The sequence below is a fragment of the Pristiophorus japonicus genome, chromosome 16 (assembly GCF_044704955.1).
Source record: "Pristiophorus japonicus isolate sPriJap1 chromosome 16, sPriJap1.hap1, whole genome shotgun sequence".
In the NCBI taxonomy this organism is placed as follows: Eukaryota; Metazoa; Chordata; class Chondrichthyes; family Pristiophoridae; genus Pristiophorus; species Pristiophorus japonicus.
The window spans coordinates 4,466,552-4,488,032 of NC_091992.1; the positions used below are offsets into that span (position 1 = coordinate 4,466,552).

Sequence of the window (21,481 nt, forward strand, 5' to 3'; positions counted from 1 at the left end):
CATGGGCTGTGGGAGGGGATTCAATGGGTAGGTACAGTCAGTGACAGGGGAGTGTATACATGGGCTGTGGGAGGGGATTCAATGGGTAGGGTCAGTGACAGGGGAGTGTGTACATGGGCTGTGGGAGGGGATTCAATGGGTGGGTACAGTCAGTGACAGGGGAGAGTGTACATGGGCTGTGGGAGGGGATTCAATGGGTGGGTACAGTCAGTGACAGGGGAGTGTGTACATGGGCTGTGGGAGGAGATTCAATGGACAGAAATAGGGAGATATGAATAGACGACAAAATACATGCAGGCAGGAGAAGATGGAGATATCCTTGTTAGAAGCATGTTGATAGTTAATGTGACGACAATTTGTTTTCGAGCACTCACCATCGCAGCCAGTATCGGGAGGAAGAGCGATGTTGTGGCTACATTGCTGGCACATTCCGTGAAGGTGGCAATCAAGAGGCAAAGGAGGATGATGATGGACCACGGTGGGATTGCCTCCAGTGGGGTAAGTTGACCCCCAAGCCATTCTGAAAAACCAGACCTCTAAATGGGGGAAACAAAATCATGAATTGTAAGCCCATGACCCCCCCCTCCACTCCCCCTTCCAGATTCCTGAGTGTGTGTCTCCAATAGTAACAGACCAGGTTACCTCACTGCCTTTAGCCAGAGCGAAACCCCCTCCCAACAGGATCACTACATTCCACGGCAGCTTCTGTTGAACGGTTTTCCAGTCCAGTAGAGCTGGAGCAGGCCCATACCTGCATTTGTTACCTGGGGGGGACACAATATTGGTCAGTAGTTGAACTGGGGACTTATTCTCAGGCTCTACAGCACATTCAACTTGCGTATGCCACTAGTACAAAAGCAAAATACTGCGGATGCTGGAATCTGGAATAAAAACAGAAAATGCTGGAAATCTCAGCAGGTCAGGCAGCATCTGTGGCGAGAAACAGAGTTAATGTTTCGGGTCAATGACCCTTCACCACTCCCAGTGCCTCTCCTTCGCTGTGAGTGTTAGTACCATCCTCGCCTCTGAGTGAGAAGGTCGTGTGCTCGAATCCCACTCCAAAGACTTGAGCACAAAAATCTAGGCTGGCACTCCTGTGCAGTACTGAGGGAGTGCTGCACTACCGGAGGGGTAGTACTAAGGGAGCATTGCACTGTCGGAGATGCTGTCTTTCGGATGAGACGTTAAACCGAGGCCCTGTCTGCTCTCTCAGGTAGACGTATAAGATCCCACGACACTGTTTTGAAGAAGAGCAGGGGAGTTATCCACGGTGTCCTGGCCAATATTTATCCCTCAATCAACATGACTGAAACAGATGATCTGGTCATTATTACAGTGCTGTTTGTGGGAGCTTTCTGTGTGCTGATTGGCTGTCACGTTTCCTACATAATAACAGTGACTACACGTCAGAAAATGTACTTCATTGGCTGCAAAGCATTTTGGGACGTCATGAAAGGCCACTTTCTCAGGGCTACTAGGGGATGGACAGTAAATGCCAGCCTTGCCAGCGATGCCCACAACCCGAGAATGAATTTAAAACAAAAAAGGACAGCAATTAAGAAGACTACCATCAGCAGCAGACTGTGCAAACTCCCTGTTCCTAATTGTTGCATACCTTTGCCGTTCTTGTCTGCATCTTCCCAGCCATTGTTGAAACACGGGAGCCGCGGTTTGTCCGATGGAGTTATAAACATGATCACCGAGATGAATATTACGACGGTAGCATCAGTGACGTAACTGAAGAGAGACAAGGAGCAAGAGTTTGAGACGGGTCGTTCAGAGAGTGAAGGGAACACAAATTATAATGAGAGAGAGAGAGAGACTTACTCCATCCCGCCGTGGTTAAAGAGGACGGTAGCCCAGCCTGGTATGAAGCCCGGTTCCCTGGTAAACCACAGCACGACCAACAGGATGAATAGGATCAGCACCGCAATCTCCGCAAACGTCATCCGCCCCAAGCTTTTCATCTCCTCCTTAATCACTTGGTAGGCAGAAATATCCTTCTTTGACTTCGCAGTCCCGCAGCCGAAATTCTCCTTAAAGCTGAGGGAGGTGGCGAAAGAGCGAGCACCAGCGTTAGTGTCGTAAGAAGATAAGAAATAGGAGCAGGAGTCGGCCATTCGGCCCCTCGAGCCTGCTCCACCATTCAGTAAAATCATGGCTGATCTTCGACTTCAACTTTTCCGCCCTATCCCCATATCCCTTAATTTCCTTAGTGCCCAGGAATCTATTGATCTATGTCTTGAATATACTGAACAACTGAGCCTCCACAGCCCTCTGGGATACAGAATTCCAACCACTCCATGTGGCTGCAAGTTCCACATTCTCACCGCCCTCTGTGTAAAGGAATTCCCCCTAAATGCTTTATTTGATCTGTTAGTGACTAGCTTATATTTATGTCCCTTTGTTCTGGACCCACCCACAAGTGAAAACAGTTTCTCCACATCCACCCTGTTGTGTCCTTAGATGTTCCACTAATGACTCCATGAGGCAACGTGTTGAACTGTCGTGACCTTAGTCCTTTAGTGATAACTCCAGACTGAGGATCACACCTAGTGGCCTGCCCTTTATACTCGGCCAGGCACACCTGTACAGGTAAGCTACAAGTCTCCCACTGCGGTGCCCTCTGGTGGCACACCTTGTGATAGTACCAACAGTAGCCATGTAGGATACATGACACATCCTATGAACCCCTTCATAATTTTAAAGACCTCGATCAGATCGCCTCTTAATCTCTTTTCCAGAGAAAAGAGCCCCAGCCTGCTGAATCTTTCCCGATAATGCTGTGCCTTCAGCTGCCACGTCTCTACCTCTATTTCCTCTTTTAAGACGCTTCTTAAAATCCACCTCTTTGACCAAGTTTTTAGTCACGTGCCCTAATATCTCCTTATCTTGGTGTCAAATTTTGTTTTATAATGCTCCAGTAAAGCACCTTGGAATGTTTTACTACGTTAAAGAAAGAAAGACTTGGATTTATATAGCGCCTTTCACGACCACTGGATGTCTCAAAGCGCTTTACAGCCTATGGAGTACTTTTGGAGTGTAGTCACTGTTGTAATGTAGGAACTGTAATGTTAAAAGCACTATATAATTCAAGTCGTTGTTGTATCAATTCTGATAACATCCTTGTATATCCTTTCTACACGTTCTCCAATGTTTCAACAGTCCTTTTTGTACAATGGAGACCAGAACTGTGCACAGTGCTCAGAGTGGTCTCTCCAAGGTTCTGTATAGATTTAACATTACCTCCCAGCTTTTGTATTCGGTTCTTCTAGAAATTAATCCTACTACCTTGTTTGCACACTTTATGACTTTATCAACTTGGATTGCTATGTTTAGCGATTTGTTTATCTATATTCCCAGATCTCTGCTCCTCTACCCCATTTAGTTGCTTATCTTCCTAGGAATGTGTCCTTCTTATTCCTCCTACCACAGTGAACCACCTCACTCTTGGCGAATATAGAATTATTTGCCATTTGCATTTGGCTGTATTTTGATGCTGTATTTCTCATTATTAGTTGTGCCTCCCAAATTTTGAAGATAGAAATTATATTTGGTCTTCGCCAGTCCTCTGGCACTATTCCTGTTAACCCAGAGGCCTGGATTAATAATATGGAGACGTAAATTCAAATCCCACCATGACAGCTGGGAAATTTAAATGAAATTAAATAAATTTGGAATAAAAAGCTAGTATCAGTAATGGTGATCATGAAACTGCCGGATTGTCTTAAAAACCCGTCTGGTTCACTAATGTTCTTTAGGGAAGGAAATCTGCCGCCCTTACCCGGTCTGGCCTATATGTGATTCCAGATCCACAGCAATGTGGTTGACTTTTAACTGCCCTCTGAAATGATGGCTCACCACCTCCTTCTCAAGGGGCAATTAGGGACGGGCAATAAATGCCGGCCTTGCCAGCGACGCCCACATCCCAGGAATGAATAATAAAAATGTCCTCATAGTTGCCTTTTTTCCAATCTATTATTTCGGTCTTTGTATTATCTACATCTCTCTCAGTCATTACCTTAAACCGTATTATATTGTGATCGCTATTGCCCAGATGTTCTCCCACGCTTACTTCTCTTATCTGCTTCAGTTCATTTCCCATTATTAGGTCTAGCAGAGCTTCCTCCCTTCATAGAATCATCGAATGGTTACAGCAGGGGAAAAGGCCATTCGGCCCATCGAGCCCGTGCCAACTCTCAGCTAGTCCCACTCCCCTGTCCTTTCCCTATAGCCCTGCAATTTTTTTCCTTCAGATACTTATCCAACTCCATCTGATTTCCCTTGTTGGACTTCTTGCGTATTGAATCAGAAAGGAATCTTGTACATACAGTAAAAGTCTATCCCCTTTTCCTTCCCTCTCACTGCCAGTTCATTTGAGGATAGTTGAAATCCACCATGATTCGCTTAAAAAAAAAACTTATTTCATATATTTGCCTACATATTTCTTGCTCCACTTCCTTTCTGTTATTTGGTGATCTGTACTATACCCCTAATAGTGTGACCGATCCCCCCCTTATCCTTTATCTCAATCCATATGGAATTTGTTTCCATATCTTTATTAGTTATATCCTGCCGTTGTTATTTCTGATTAACACAGCTGCCCCACTTCCCTTCTTCCTTCCGTATCATTTCTAAATACATTATAGCCTGCAATATTTAATTGCCAATCCTGACCCGTCTGCAACCTGTTTCCATCAGCCCGATTACATTTTACTGCTCTCTTCTAATCAGTGTTTCCAATCCCCCTTTCCTGTTGCTGATGTTCTCTGGAATCCTATAGAGCCATATTAATCTTTTCTTATATTTCATTGCTCCTAATTTATTTTAGCAGATGTTTTATTCTACCTTCCTCTAACCTTTTATGTTCCAAGAGTGTTCACATTATCTTTATCGCTATTTGCACTCTGATCTTTGCCCTCCTTCAATCTTCCCCTTATCTTCAGGTTAGTATTATATCTGCCCAGACCCTTCCCATCCACGTTACTGGTTTAAAGTCCTTTCCACCGCTGTGTTTGGAGGACTAAGCTCTCAGTTAGTCCCTTCCTGGGTTCCTTTCCACTCTTGGAGCCAGAGAACCATAGAGATTTACAGCACATAAGGAAGCCATTTTGGCCCATCGTGTCCGTGCCGGCCGACAAAGAGCAATCTAGCCTAATCCCACTTTCCAGCTCTTGGTCCATAGCCCTATAGGTTACAACATTTCAAGTACACATCCAAGTACTTTTGTTTCTGGCAGATTGACTGCGGCGGCGGTGTTGCTGTGTCCTTCCTGTCACGCCCCACGGGTGGTGATGAGCCAATCTCCAAGGGTCTGAGCCTCCGCATTTAGACGGACCCACTACGCACACTGTCGCAGCTCAGTGGCTGGTCAGAATTGTGGTTCCCGAGGGTCGAGGGTATTGGCGGCTATGGGAGGCCACACCCAGCATCAGTGCACACTTTGCTTCCCAACCCGGGGGAAGGGGAGTGGTGGTGGGGGCTCTCGCAGAGTGAGCAGGAGTGGAGTTCTTCCCTTCACACCCCCGCCGCCCCCCCCCCCCCGCAAGCCCCCAGCTAACACAAGGGTGCTGAGGCCAATTGTAGCGGCGACCGCCACCCCAGCATAGACCAAGGATGGAACGCAGGAACTTCCTGGCCTTTGTATCAGTAAATACCGGTGCATGTGCTGCAATGGATTGAACATTAGTCCAAAGTTCAATCACAGGACCAAGCCACAGATTGAACTGTTGACTGTTGATAAGCTGAATCATCGTCACTACATCCACCCTTCACAATCCCTGGCTCAGATACAGGCCGTGCATCCATATAGCCCTGACACTTGTGGCTTTGTCAAGTTATCAAGGTGCAGGACAGATCATTCCCATCACACACTCAGGTATAGCACGGGGTTAGATACAGAGTAAAGCTCCCTCTGCACTGTCCCATCAAACACTCCCAGGGCAGATACAGCATGGGGTTAGATACAGAGTAAAGCTCCCTCTACACTGTCCCATCAAACACTCCCAGGGCAGGTACAGGGGGTTAGATACAGAGTAAAGCTCCCTCTACACTGTCCCATCAAACACTCCCAGGGCAGGTACAGCACAGGGTTAGATACAGAGTAAAGCTCCCTCTGCACTGTCCCATCAAACACTCCCAGGGCAGATACAGCATGGGGTTAGATACAGAGTAAAGCTCCCTCTACACTGTCCCATCAAACACTCCCGGGGCAGGTACAGCACGGGGTTAGATACAGAGTAAAGCTCTCTCTACACTGTCCCATCAAACACTCCCAGGGCAGGTACAGCATGGGGTTAGATACAGAGTAAAGCTCCCTCTACACTGTCCCATCAAACACTCCCAGGGCAGGTACAGCATGGGGTTAGATACAGAATAAAGCTCCCTCTGCACTGTCCCATCAAACACTCCCAGGGCAGGTACAGCATGGGGTTAGATACAGAGTAAAGCTCCCTCTACACTGTCCCATCAAACACTCCCAGGGCAGGTACAGGAGGTTAGATACAGAGTAAAGCTCCCTCTGCACTGTCCCATCAAACACTCCCAGGGCAGATACAGCATGGGGTTAGATACAGAGTAAAGCTCCCTCTACACTGTCCCATCAAACACTCCCGGGGCAGGTACAGCACGGGGTTAGATACAGAGTAAAGCTCCCTCTACACTGTCCCATCAAACACTCCCAGGGCAGGTACAGCATGGGGTTAGATACAGAGTAAAGCTCCCTCTACACTGTCCCATCAAACACTCCCAGGGCAGGTACAGCATGGGGTTAGATACAGAATAAAGCTCCCTCTGCACTGTCCCATCAAACACTCCCAGGGCAGGTACAGCATGGGGTTAGATACAGAGTAAAGCTCCCTCTACACTGTCCCATCAAACACTCCCAGGGCAGGTACAGCACGGGTTAGATACATGGTTAAGCTCCCTCTACACTGTCCCATCAAACACTCCCAGGGCAGGTACAGCACAGGGTTAGATACAGAGTAAAGCTCCCTCTACACTGTCCCATCAAACACTCCCAGGGCAAGTATAGCACAGGGTTAGAAACAGAGTAAAGCTCCCTCTACACTTTCCCCATCAAACATTCCCAGGGCAGGTACAGCACGGGGCTAGATACAGAGTAAAGCTCCCTCTACACTGTCCTATCAAACACTCCCAGGGCAGGTACAGCACGGGTTAGATACAGAGTAAAGCTCCCTCTGCACTGTCCCATTTAGCACCCATTACTTGTATGATGTCCTATGTTAGGAAATTGACCAATCAAGCTCCATGGAGGGCAGTCAGGCTTGAATGGAGAGCAGAATTGGGGTTACATTTCTACTCTGCTATCATTGCCCCTGTTCCCAGAACCTGGCCTATCTCTGGAGGCACAGGATTGACGATCCATGCTGGGCACTCCTGATCTCCTTCAGGATCACTGTCCTGGTTGGGGCATCATCATTCTAGAACACAGACTGGGTTGGACAATGTTCTTGGAGATGTCATCACATGACCTCCTGCCGCCAACCCCACACTGTCTCGCCATTGGTCGCCCGACACGTCCATCCTCGCAATGCCCACACCAATCAGAAAGCAAACTGACTCTCCATTACCCAATGAACGATTCTTGGCCATCAGTCAAACAGACAGTTTTTTTCCCACCGCCAATATTTTTATAATTAATAAGACAGAAGTGTTTTTTTAATGCGCCTTATAATTTTTCTCCTGGGTGTTGCTCGTAGCAGATTAATCTTTAATTCCTGGAGACTCCAGGACAATTCTCTAACTTGGTAACCCTCTAAACATTGCCAATGAAAAGTGTTCTAAACCCAACAATTTATCCCAGAACGCTCCGGGAACTGCGGGATATAAAACAAAGAAGTCTTGACAAGAGGAGCAATGGCACTTACTTAAATCCCAGATACATAATCTGCAGCCAAATCCATGTCAGGATCAACATGATTAACATACAAGGAAATGCAAACCCAAACCAGGTTGCGAAATTGATAATCTCTCCATTCCCTGGGAAGATCCTGAAAGCAAAGGAACATCAGTCATTGAAGGTTGGCATGCAGGTACAGCAGGCGGTTAAGAAAGCAAATGGCATGTTGGCCTTCATAGCGAGGGGATTTGAGTACAAGGGCAGGGAGGTGTTGCTACAATTGTACAGGGCCTTGGTGAGGCCACACCTGGAGTATTGTGTACAGTTTTGGTCTCCTAACCTGAGGAAGGACATTCTTGCTATTGAGGGAGTGCAGCGAAGGTTCACCAGACTGATTCCCGGGATGGCGGGACTGACCTATCAAGAAAGACTGGATCAACTGGGCTTGTATTCACTGGAGTTCAGAAGAATGAGAGGGGACCTCATAGAAACGTTTAAAATTCTGACGGGGTTTGACAGGTTAGATGCAGGAAGAATGTTCCCAATGTTGGGGAAGTCCAGAACCAGGGGACACAGTCTAAGGATAAGGGGGAAGCCATTTAGGACCGAGATGAGGAGGAATTTCTTCACCCAGAGAGTGGTGAACCTGTGGAATTCTCTACCACAGAAAGTTGTTGAGGCCAATTCACTAAATATATTCAAAAAGGAGTTAGATGAAGTCCTTACTACTAGGGGAATCAAGGGGTATGGTGAGAAAGCAGGAATGGGGTACTGAAGTTGCATGTTCAGCCATGAACTCATTGAATGGCGGTGCAGGCTAGAAGGGCCGAATGGCCTACTCCTGCACCTATTTTCTATGTTTCTATGTTTCTATGTAAAATATTTGTGTGGACACCATTAATCAAAAATAAACCAGACTGGTGCAGTTAACCTGAAGTATCTTTTGAGTCACACAAACACGTGACGTGATATATTTTGGTAGGATGAATGAGGAGAGGCAATAAATTAAATGGTACAATTCTAAAGGGGGTGCAGGAACAGAGAGACCTGGAGTGTCTGTACACAAATCTTTGAAGGTGGCAGGGCAAGTTGAGAAGGCTGTTTAAAAAAAGCATATGGGATCTTGGGCTTTATCAATAGAGGAATAGAGTACAAAAGCAAGAAAAGTTATGCTAAACCTTTATAAATCACTGGTTAGGCCTCAGCTGGAGTAAGTTGCACAATTCTGGGCACTGCACTAATGGAAGGATGTCACGGCCTGGGAGAGGGCGCAGAGATTGACCAGAATGGTCCCGGGATGAGGGGTTTCAGTTATATGGAGAGACTGGAGAAGCCGGTGTTGTTCTCCTTAGAGCAGAGAAGGTTAATGTTATATATGTAAACCTGTATATACCTTGTGTAGCCACCAGAGGGCTCATCCCCTGGAGTCCCAAGAGATCCCACAATCCTTTGAGAGCACTGGTACTTAAAGAGGCCTCACAGACTGGAGAGGCACTCTGGAGACCTGCAATAAAAGGCTACGGTCACACTTTACTTTGAGCTCACAGTATCTAGTCAGACTCTTTATTCATACATAACAACTGGCGACGAGATACAGATGACGAACCCAACGATGCAGAGAACCGTGGGCATCCTGGAGAAATTTTCGGAGGGAGATAACTGGGAACCCTTTGTGGAGTGACTCAAGCAATACTTCGTGGCCAACGAGCTGGAAGGAGAAGCGAACGCTGCCAAACGAAGGGCGATTCTCCTCACCGTCTGCGGGGCACCAACGTATGGCCTCATGAAAAACCTGCTCGCTCCAGTGAAACCCACGGCGAAATCATACGACGATTTGTGCACACCGGTCTGGGAGCACCTGAACCCGAAGGAAAGCGTTCTGATGGCGAGGTACCGGTTCTACACGTACAAAAGGTCTGAAGGCCAGGAAGTGGTGAGCTATGTCGCCAAGCTGAGACGCCTTGCAGGACATTGCGAATTTGAAGGACATTTGGAGCACATGCTCAGGGACTTCTTCGTACTTGGCATTGGCCATGAAGTGATACTTCGCAAACTTTTGACTGTAGAGACCCCAACCTTGAGTAAGTCCATAGCGATAGTCCAGGCATTCATCGCCACCAGTGACAACACAAAGCAAATCTCTCAGCACATGAGTGCTGCTACAAGTACTGTGCACAAAGTGATGTTGTTTTCAAATCGCAACGTACAGAGCAGGTCCCACATGCCTGCAGCTGCATGTCTGCAGATGTCTCAGAGTCCACCATCAAGGGTGATAAATGCAAGGCCATTAACACCTTGTTGGTGCTGCAAGGGTGATCATCATTTCCATTCATGCCACTTCAAAGGGCACGTTTGCAAGGGCTATGGAATAATGGGACACCTCCAATGAATGTGCAGGCGAGCTGCAGACCCTGCTAATCCTGCAAACCACCATGTTGCAGAGGAGGACAGATCCATGGTGGATCACAATGAACCAGAACCTCAGACTGAGGAGGCAGAGGTACATGGGGTGCACACATTTACCACAAGGTGTCCCCCGATAATGCTGAAGGTTGAATTAAATGGACTCCCAGTGTCAATGGAGCTGGACACGGGCGCGAGCCAGTCCATTATGAGCAAAAAGACTTTCGATAAATTGTGGTGCAGCAAGGCCTCAAGGCCAGTCCTGACTCCCATTCGCACTAAACTGAGAACTTACACAAAGGAACTGATTCACGTAATTGGCAGTGCTACCGTAAAGGTCACCTACGATGGAGCGGTGCATAAGTTACCACTCTGGGTGGTACCGGGCGATGGTCCCACGCTGCTCGGCAGGAGCTGGCTGGGAAAGATACGCTGGAACTGGGACGACGTCCGAGCGCTCTCGTCTGCTGACGACACTTCGTGTGCCCAGGTCTTAAGCAAGTTCCCATTGCTGTTTGAACCAGGCATCGGGAAGTTCCAAGGAGCAAAAGTGCAGATCCACCTAATTCCGGGGGCGCGACCCATCCATCACAAGGCGAGAGCAGTACCGTACATGATGAGAGAGAGGGTGGAGATCGAGCTGGACCGGCTGCAACGAGAGGGCATCATTTCGCCGATCGAATTCAACGAGTGGGCCAATCCGATTGTTCCAGTCCTCAAGGGAGACGGCACCGTCAGAATCTGTGGTGATTACAAAGTAACTATCAATCGTTTCTCCCTGCAGGATCAATACCCACTACCAAAGGCTGATGACCTTTTTGCGACGCTGGCGGGAGGAAAGATGTTCACGAAGATGGACTTGACCTCGGCCTACGTGACGCAGGAGCTGGAGGAATCTTCGAAGGGCCTCACCTGCATCAACACGCACAAAGGTCTCTTCAGTTACAACACATGACCGTTTGGAATTCGATCAGCCACGGCGATATTCCAGAGAAACATGGAAAGCTTACTGAAGTTGGTCCCGCGCACGGTGGTCTTCCAGGACGACATCTTGGTTACAGGTCGGGACACAGTCGAGCATCTGTAGAACCTGGAGGAGGTTCTTAGTCGACTCAACCGCGTGGGGCTCAGGTTAAAACGCTCAAAGTGTGTTTTCCTGGTGCCTGAATTGGAGTTCCTGGGGAGGAGGATTGCGGCGGATGGCATCAGGCCCACCGATTCGAAGACAGAGGCAATCGAGAACGCACCGAGGCCACAGAACGTAACGGAGCTGTGGTCGTTTCTAGGACTCCTGAACTACTTTGGTAACGTCTTACCGGGTGTCAGCACACTGTTAGAACCCCTGCACGCCTGACTGCGTAAAGGGGACGAATGGGTATGGGGCAAAACCAAGAAAATGCCTTTGTAAAAGCTAGAAAATTGTTATGCTTAAACAAATTCATGTAAGCGTTTGGTACTAGCATGTGATGCGTCGTCATACGGTGTCGGGTGTGTATTGCAACAAGCTAATAAATCTGGGAAATTGCAACCTGTTGCTTATGCATCCAGGAGTCTGCCCAAGGCTGAGAGAGCCTACAGCATGATCGAAAAAGAAGCGTTAGCGTGTGTTTATGGGGTAAAGAAAATGCATCAATACCTGTTTGGGCTCAAATTTGAATTGGAAACTGACCATAAGCCACTTATATCCCTTTTTTCTGAAAGTAAGGGGATAAATACGAATGCATCGGCCCGCATCCAGAGATAGGCGCTCACATTGTCCGCATACAATTACGCCATCCGCCACAGGCCAGGCACAGAAAGCTGTGCTGTTGCTCTCAGTAGGCTGCCATTGCCCACCACGGGGATGTAAATGGCACGGCCCGTGGATTTAGTCATGGTAATGGAAGCATTCGAGAGTGAGCAATCACCTGTTACCGCCCGATAGATTAGAACCTGGATGAGCCAGGACCCCTTACTGTACCTAGTAAAAATCTGTGTGCTCCACAGGAGCTGGTCCAGTGTCCCAGTGGAAATGCAGGAAGAGATAAAGCTGTATCAATGGCGCAAAGATGAAATGTCCATACAGGCAGACTGCCTTCTGTGGGGTAATCGGGTCGTGGTCCCTAAGAAGGGCAGGGACACTTTCATCAGTGATCTCCACAGTACCCACCCAGGCATTGTAATGATGAAAGCGATAGCCAGATCCCACGTGTGGTGGCCCGCTATCGATGCGGACTTAGAGTCCTGCGTGCACAAATGTAACACATGTTCACAGTTAAGCAATGCACCCAGGGAGGCACCTCTAAGTTTATGGTCCTGGCTCTCCAAACCGTGTTCCAGGGTCCATGTCGACTATGCAGGCCCGTTTTTGGGTAAAATGTTCCTCGTGGTTGTAGATGCATACTCCAAATGGATTGAATGTGAGATAATGTCGGCAAGCATGTCCACTGCCACCACTGAAAGCCTGCGGGCCATGTTTGCCACGCACGGCCTGCCTGATGTCCTTGTGAGAGACAACGGGCCATGTTTCACCAGTGCCGAGTTCAAAGAGTTCATGACCCGCAATGGGATCAAACATGTTACATCTGCCCCGTTCAAACCAGCATCCAATGGTCAGGCGGAGAGAGCAGTGCAAACCATCAAGCAGAGCTTGAAGAGGGTAACTGAAGGCTCACTGCAGACTCGCCTATTTCGAGTCCTGCTTAGTTACTGCACAAGACCCCACTCGCTCACTGGGGTTCCTCCCGCTGAACTGCTCATGAAAAGGGCACTTAAGACAAGGCTCTCATTATTCCACCCTGATCTACATGAATAGGTAGAGAGCAGGCGGCTTCAACAAAGTACATATCATGATCGCGCAAATGTGTCACGCGAAATCGAGATTAATGATCCTGTATTTGTGTTGAACTATGGACAAGGTCCCAAGTGGCTTCATGGCCAAAAAGGAGAGTCGGGTGTTTTTGGTCAAACTTTCAAATAGACTCACCTACAGGAAACACTTGGACCAAACCAAACTCAGATTCACGGACTATCCAGAGCAACCCACAATAGACTCTACCTTTTTTGACCCCCAACATACACACCAGTGGCAACCGATCCAGCGGCTGACCACGAAACAGAACCCATCACCCACAGCAGCCCAGCAGGACTCACCACCCCAGCAAGGCCAGCTGCACAGCAGCCCAGCGAGGGCCCAACAAACGACTCACCAAAACCAGCATTTGCACCGAGACGATCAACCAGGGCAAAAAAGGCCCCAGATCGACTCACCTTGTAAATAGTTACACTATTGACTTTGGCGGGGGGGGGGGGGGAGTGTTGTTATATATGTAAACCAGTAAATACCTTGTTTAACCACCAGAGGGCTCATCCCCTGGAGTCCCAAGGGATCCCACAATCCCTTGGGAGCACAGGTACTTAAGGAGGCCTCACAGGTTGGAGAGGCACTCTGGAGACCTGCAGTAAAAGACTAAGGTTACACTTTACTTTGAGCTCATAGTACCTGGTCAGACTCTTTATTCATACATAACAGTTAACCAGAGATTTGATAGAGCTGTTCAAAATCATGAAGGGTTTTGATCGAGTAAATAAGGAGAAACTGTTCCCCGGGGCAGGAGGGTCAGTGACCAGGGGACACAGATTGAAGGTGATTGGCAAAAGAAGCAGAGGCAACATGAGGAACCATTTGTTTTCCACATTGAGTTGTTGTGATCTGGAACGCGCTGTCTGAATGGAATTCAATAGTAACTTTCAAAAGAGAATTGGATAAATACTTGAATGGGAAAAAAATGACAGGTCTATGGGGAAAGAGCAGAGGAGAGGGACTAACTGGATGGCTCTACCAAAGATCTGACACAGGTACAATGGGTTGAATGACCCCCTTCTGTGCTGTACGATTCTACGATGGGGTACGGTAGCATAGTGGTTATGTTACTGGACTACTAATGCAAAGGCCTGGACTAACGATCCAGAGACATGAGTTCAGATCCCACCACGGCAGCCGGGGAATTCTAAATTCAGTGAAATAAATCTGGAATAAAAAGCTCGTATCAGTAATGGTGTTGGACCATTGTACAAACCCATCTGGTTCCCTAATGTCCTTTAGGGAAGGAAATCTGCCGCCCTTACTCGGTCTGGGCCTACATGTGACTCCAGACCCACAGCAATGTGCTGACTCTCTTAACTGCCCTCTGAAGTGACAGCTCTCCACCACTCAAGGGCAATCAAGGGATGGGCAATAAATGCTGGCCTTGCATGTGTCGTCCACATCCTGTGAATGTATTAAAAAAAAGATGCGTTTTATACAGAACTCTCCCCGGGTGGATAGAGTCCGAGATAGGGGAGAGTGTACATGGGCTGTGGGTGGAGATGAAATGGGTGGGTAGGGTCCATGATTGGGGTGTGGTCGGGTAGGGAGGGGGAGGCATGATGCCTTTTCGTATTTGTGCTTTCTCATATTCTTAAGAGGAAGAATATTCAGTGTTTGGATTTTGTATTTATCTGGGAGACCAGGAGAATAACTTCCACTTTTCCAAATAGTGCCCTGGGATCTTTTAATCTACCTGACCAGATAGACAGGGCCTCAGTTAAATATCGACACCTCCGATAATGTAGCACTCCCTCACTAGTGCACTGAGGCGTCAGCCCACATTGTGTGCTCAAGTCTTTAGCTCATGACTGATTCAGAGATGGGGAAGCTATCAGTTGAGCTAAACTGACATGGCGTGGCAGAAATTCCATTTAATTAACCCCTTTAATAAAAAGACGCCCTGGATCTTTAACACTGTCTCCAAGCAGGAAGCACTGACGGGAAAAGAAGTATCAGAGCTAACACAAGGCATAATCTTAAGTGGGAGAGGCAAATCCTTGGAGGAAATTGTAGACAAGGGCAAGGATTTTGAATCTGATGCGTTGGCAGATGCGTTAGCTGATTAAGGTTCGTGCGGTCAGTGGTGAATGGGAGCTTGAGGAGTGGTGCAGAAGGGAGGGATTCAAATTCCTGGGACATTGGAACCGGTTCTGGGGGAGGTGGGACCAGTACAAACCGGACGGTCTGCACCTGGGCAGGACCAGATCCAATGTCCTCGGGGGAGTGTTTGCTAGTGCTGTTGGAGAGGGGTTAAACTAATATGGCAAGGGGATGGGAATCTATACAGGGAAACAGAGGGAAGTAGAATGGGGGCAGAAACAAAAGATAGAAAGAAGAAAAGTAAAAGTGGAGGGCAGAGAAACCCAAGGCAAAAGCAAAAAGGGCCACATTACAGCAAAATTCTAAAGGGGCAAAGTGTGTTAGAAAGACAAGCCTGAAGGCTCTGTGCCTCAATGCAAGGAGTATTCGTAATAAGGTGGACGAATTAACTGCGTAGGCAGCAAATAGACAGAAAGGAAAAGGAGGCGGGGTGGCGTTGCTGGTTAAAGAGGAAATTAATGCAATAGTAAGGAAGGACATTAGCCTTGGATGATGTGGAATCGGTATGGGTGGAGCTATGGAATACCAAGGGGCAGAAAACGCTAGTGGGAGTTGTGTACAGACCACCAAACAGTAGTAGTGAGGTTGGGGAGGGCATCAAACAAGAAATTAGGGATGTGTGCAATAAAGGTACAGCAGTTATCATGGGCGACTTTAATCTACATATTGACTGGGCTAACCAAACTGGTAGCAATACTGTGGAGGAGGATTTCCTGGAGTGTATTAGGCATGGTTTTCTGGACCAACATGTCGAGGAACCAACTAGAAGGCTTTCCACCCTAGACTGGGTGATCTGTAATGAGAAAGGACTAATTAGCAATCTTGTTGTGCGAGGCCCCTTGGGGAAGAATGACCATAATATGGTAGAATTCTTTATTAAGATGGAGAGTGACACAGTTAATTCAAAGACTAGGATCCTGAACTTAAGGAAAGGTAACTTCGATGGTATGAAATCTGAATTGGCTAGAATAGACTGGCGAATGATATTTAAAGGGTTGTCGGTGGATAGGCGATGGCAAACATTTAAAGGTCACATGGATGAACTTCAACAATTGTACATCCCTGTCTGGAGTAAAAATAAAACGGGGAAGGTGGCTCAACCGTGGCTAACAAGGGCAATTAAAGATAGTGTTAAATCCAAGGAAGAGGCATATAAATTGACCAGAAAAAGCAGCAAACAGATGACAAGGGGAATTTTATTATTCAGCAGAGGAGGGCAAAGGGTTTATTTAGGAGAGGGAAAATAGAGTATGAGAGGAAGCTTGCTGGGAATATAAAAACTGACTGCAAAAGCTTCTACAGATATGTGAAGAGAAAAAGATTAGTGAAGACAAAATAGGTCCCTTGCAGTCGGATTCAGGTGAATTTATAATGGGGAACAAAGAAATGGCAGACCAGTTAAACAAATACTTTGGTACTGTCTTCACGAAGAAAGACACAAATAACTTTCCGGAAATACTAGGGAACCGAGGGTCTAGTGAGAAGGAGGAACTGAAGGAAATCCTTATTTGGTGGGACATTGTGTTAGGGAAATTGATGGGATTGAAGGCCGATAAATCCCTAGGGCTTAATAGTCTGCATCCTAGAGGGCTTGAGGAAGTGGCCCGAGAAATAGTGGATGCATTGGTGATCATTTTCCAACATTCTATAGACTCTGGATCAGTTCCTATGGACTGGAGGGTAGCTAATGTAACACCACTTTTTAAAAAAGGAGGGAGAGAGAAAACACAGAATTATAGACCGGTTAGCCTGACATCGGTGGTGGGGAAAATGTTGGAATCAATTATTAAAGATGAAATAGCAGCGCATTTAGAAAGCAGTGACAGGATCGGTCCAAGTCAGCATGGATTTATGAAAGGGAAATCATACTTGACAAATCTTCTAGAATTTTTTGAGGATGTAACTAGTAGAGTGGACAAGGGAGAACCAGTGGATGTAGTGTATTTGGACTTTCAAAAGGCTTTTGACAAGGTCTCACACAAGAGATTGATGTGCAAAATTAAAGCACATGGTATTGGGGATAATGTACCGATGTGGATAGTAGACAGGAAGCAGAGAGTCGGGATAAACAGGTCCTTTTCAGAATGGCAGGAGAGACTAGTGGGGTGCCGCAGGGCTCAGTGCTGGGACCCCAGTTATTTACAATATACATCAATGATTTAGATGAAGGAATTGAGTGTAATATCTCCAAGTTTTCAAATTACACTAAGGTGGGTGGCGGTGTGAGCTGTGAAGAGGACACTAAGAGGCTGCAGGGTGACTTGGACAGGTTAGGTGAGTGGACAAACGCATGGCAGATGCAGTATAATGTGGATAAATGTGAGGTTATCCACTTTGGTGGCAAAAACAGGAAGGCAGAATATTATCTGAATGGCGGCAGATTAGGAAAAGGGGAAGTGCAACGAGACCTGGGTGTCATGGTACATCAGTCATTGAAAGTTGGCATGCAGGTACAACAGGCGGTGAAGAAGATGGCATGTTGGCCTTCATAGCTAGGGGTTTTGAGTATAGGAGCAGGAAGGTCTTACTGCAGTTGTACAGGGCCTTGGTGAGGCCCCACCTGGAATATTGTGTTCAGTTTTGGTCTCCTAATCTGAGGAAGGGTGTTGTTGCTATTGAGGGAGTGCAGCGAAGGTTCACCAGACTGATTCCCGGGATGACAGGACTGACATATGAGGAGAGACTGGATCGACTGGGCATGTATTCACTGGAGTTTAGTAGGATGAGAGGGGATCTCATAGAAACATATAAAATTCTGATGGGACTGGACAGGTTAGATGCAGGAAGAATGTTCCCGACGTTGGGGAAGTCCAGAACCAGGGGACATAGTCTAAGGATAAGGGGTAGGCCATTTAGGACTGAGATGAGGAGAAACTTCTTCACCCAGAGAGTTGTTAACCTGTGGAATTCTCTATCGCAGAGAGTTGTTGATGCCAGTTCATTGGATATATTCAAGAGGGAGTTAGATATGGCCCTTATGGCTAAAGAGATCAAGTGTATGGAGAGAAAGCAGGAATGGGGTACAGAGGTTGAATGATCAGCCATGATCATATTGAATGGTGGTGCAGGCTCGAAGGGCCGAATGGCCTACTCCTGCACCTATTTTCTATGTTTCTATGTTGATAGAATGAAGTTGGTGGAATTTTGGATGGATACCGAGTCTTTGTTAAAGCAATAGCCCATTTGCAATGGACTGCAGATACTCACTCATCCAAGTGTCCCTTCATGATCAGATTTGGAGTGGTGCCGGTGAGAGTTGCGGTCCCCCCGATACTTGCTGCATAGCACACACTCAGACTCATTCCTTTGGACAGCTTCAGATGCTTCTGTAATTTAATGTTGTCTTCCTCCTCTATTGTGGTCCTGTTTTCTGCGACATGAACCTGTCCATTACCTAAAGAAAAATCGATCAGAATCTTACTTTTGAAGCAAAGTTGGTTATCTTATTCTTTGCAATAGTATCAGAGAACACAGGTACAACACGGGTTACATAGAGTAAAGCTCCCTCTACACTGTCCCATCAAACACTCCCAGGGCAGGTACAGCACCGGTTAGATACAGAGTAAAGCTCCCTCTACACTGTCCCATCAAACACTCCCAGGGTAGGTACAGCACGGGGTTAGATACAGAGTAAAGCTCCCTCTACACTGTCCCATCAAACACTCCCAGGGCAGGTACAGGGGGTTAGATACAGAGTAAAGCTCCCTCTACAATATCCCATCAAACACTCCCAGGGCAGGTACAGCACGGGTTAGATACAGAGTAAAGCTCCCTCTACACTGACCCATCAAACACTCCCAGGACAGGTACAGCACGGGTTAGATACAGAGTAAAGCTCCCTCTACACTGTCCCATCAAACACTCCCAGGGCAGGTACAGCACGGGGTTACATAGAGTAAAGCTCCCTCTACACTGTCCCATCAAACACTCCCAAGGCAGGTACAGCACGGGTTAGATACAGAGTAAAGCTCCCTCTACAATATCCCATCAAACACTCCCAGGGCAGGTACAGCACGGGGTTAGATACAGAGTAAAGCTCCCTCTACACTGTCCCATCAAACACTCCCAGGACAGGTACAGCACGGGTTAGATACAGAGTAAAGCTCCCTCTACACTGTCCCATCAAACACTCCCAGGGCAGGTACAGCACGGGGTTACATAGAGTAAAGCTCCCTCTACAATATCCCATCAAACACTCCCAGGGCAGGTACAGCACGGGTTAGATACAGAGTGAAGCTCCCTCTACACTGTCCCATCAAACACTCCCAGGACAGGTACAGCACGGGGTTAGATACAGAGTAAAGCTCCCTCTACACTGTCCCATCAAACACTCCCAGGGCTGGTACAGCACGGGGTTAGATACAGAGTAAAGCTCCCTCTACGCTGTCCCATCAAACACTCCCAGGGCAGGTACAGCACGGGTTAGATACAGAGTAAAGCTCCCTCTACACTGTCCCATCAAACACTCCCAGGGCAGGTACAGGGGGTTAGATACAGAGTAAAGCTCCCTCTACACTGTCCCATCAAACACTCCCAGGGCAGGTACAGGGGGTTAGAAACAGAGTAAAGCTCCCTCTACACTGTCCCATCAAACACTCCCAGGGCAGGTACAGGGGGTTAGATACAGAGTAAAGCTCCCTCTACGCTGTCCCATCAAACACTCCCAGGGCAGGTACAGCACGGGTTAGATACAGAGTTAAGCTCCCTCTACACTGTCCCATCAAACACTCCCAGGGCAGGTACAGCACGGGGTTAGATACAGAGTAAAGCTCCCTCTACACTGTCCCATCAAACACTCCCAGGGCAGGTACAGCACGGGGTTAGATACAGAGTAAAGCTCCCTCGACACTGTCCCATCAAACACTCCCAGGGCAGGTACAGCACGGGTTAGATACAGAGTAAAGCTCCCTCGACACTGTCACATCAAACACTCCCAGGCAGGTACAGCACGGGGTTAGATACAGAGTAAAGCTCCCTCTACACTGTCCCATCAAACACTCCCAGGGCAGGTACAGGGGGTTAGATACAGAGTAAAGCTCCCTCTACACTGTCCCATCAAACACTCCCAGGGCAGGTACAGGGGGTTAGATACAGAGTAAAGCTCCCTCTACATTGTCCCATCAAACACTCCCAGGGCAGGCACAGCACGGGGTTAGATACAGAGTAAAGCTCGCTCTACACTGTCCCATCAAACACTCCCAGGGCAGGTACAGCACAGGTTAGATACAGAGTAAAGCTCGCTCTACACTGTCCCATCAAACACTCCCAGGGCAGGTACAGCACGGGTTAGATACAGAGTAAAGCTCCCTCTACACTGTCCCCATCAAACACTCCCAGGCAGGTACAGCACGGGGTTAGATACAGAGTAAAGCTCGCTCTACACTGTCCCATCAAACACTCCCAGGGCAGGTACAGGGGGTTACATACAGAGTAAAGCTGCCTCTACATTGTCCCATCAAACACTCCCAGGGCAGGCACAGCACAGGGTTAGATACAGAGTACAGCTCGCTCTACACTGTCCCATCAAACACTCCCAGGGCACGTACAGCACAGGTTAGATACAGAGTAAAGCTCCCTCTACACTGTCCCATCAAACACTCCCAGGACAGGTACAGCACGGGGTTAGATACAGAGTAAAGCTCCCTCTACGCTGTCCCATCAAACACTCCCAGGGTAGGTACAGCACGGGGTTAGATACAGAGTAAAGCTCCCTCTACACTGTCCCATCAAACACTCCCAGGGCAGGTACAGGGGGTTAGATACAGAGTAAAGCTCCCTCTACAATATCCCATCAAACACTCCCAGGGCAGGTACAGCACGGGTTAGATACAGAGTAAAGCTCCCTCTACACTGTCCCATCAAACACTCCCAGGACAGGTCCAGCACGGGTTAGATACAGAGTAAAGCTCCCTCTACACTGTCCCATCAAACACTCCCAGGGCAGGTACAGCACGGGGTTACATAGAGTAAAGCTCCCTCTACACTGTCCCATCAAACACTCCCAGGGCAGGTACAGCACGGGTTAGATACAGAGTAAAGCTCCCTCTACAATATCCCATCAAACACTCCCAGGGCAGGTACAGCACGGGTTAGATACAGAGTAAAGCTCCCTCTACACTGTCCCATCAAACACTCCCAGGACAGGTACAGCACGGGGTTAGATACAGAGTAAAGCTCCCTCTACACTGTCCCATCAAACACTCCCAGGGCTGGTACAGCACGGGGTTAGATACAGAGTAAAGCTCCCTCTACACTGTCCCATCAAACAC

The 21,481-nt window shown here is 47.8% G+C and overlaps 1 protein-coding gene across 1 annotated transcript in view; it reads right to left on the minus strand.

Moving 5' to 3' along the window:
* The window catches only part of LOC139226942 (solute carrier family 13 member 2-like), a 39,375-nt gene that overhangs the window by 10,959 nt on the left and 6,935 nt on the right, over positions 1-21,481 (minus strand). The window contains exons 4-9 of the mRNA XM_070858036.1: positions 18,420-18,595; positions 7,890-8,012; positions 1,828-2,043; positions 1,616-1,737; positions 643-764; positions 375-536 (exon numbers count right to left, since the gene is read on the minus strand). Coding sequence (XP_070714137.1) covers positions 375-536; positions 643-764; positions 1,616-1,737; positions 1,828-2,043; positions 7,890-8,012; positions 18,420-18,595 — 921 coding nt within the window. The remainder of the gene's footprint in view (positions 1-374; positions 537-642; positions 765-1,615; positions 1,738-1,827; positions 2,044-7,889; positions 8,013-18,419; positions 18,596-21,481) is intronic.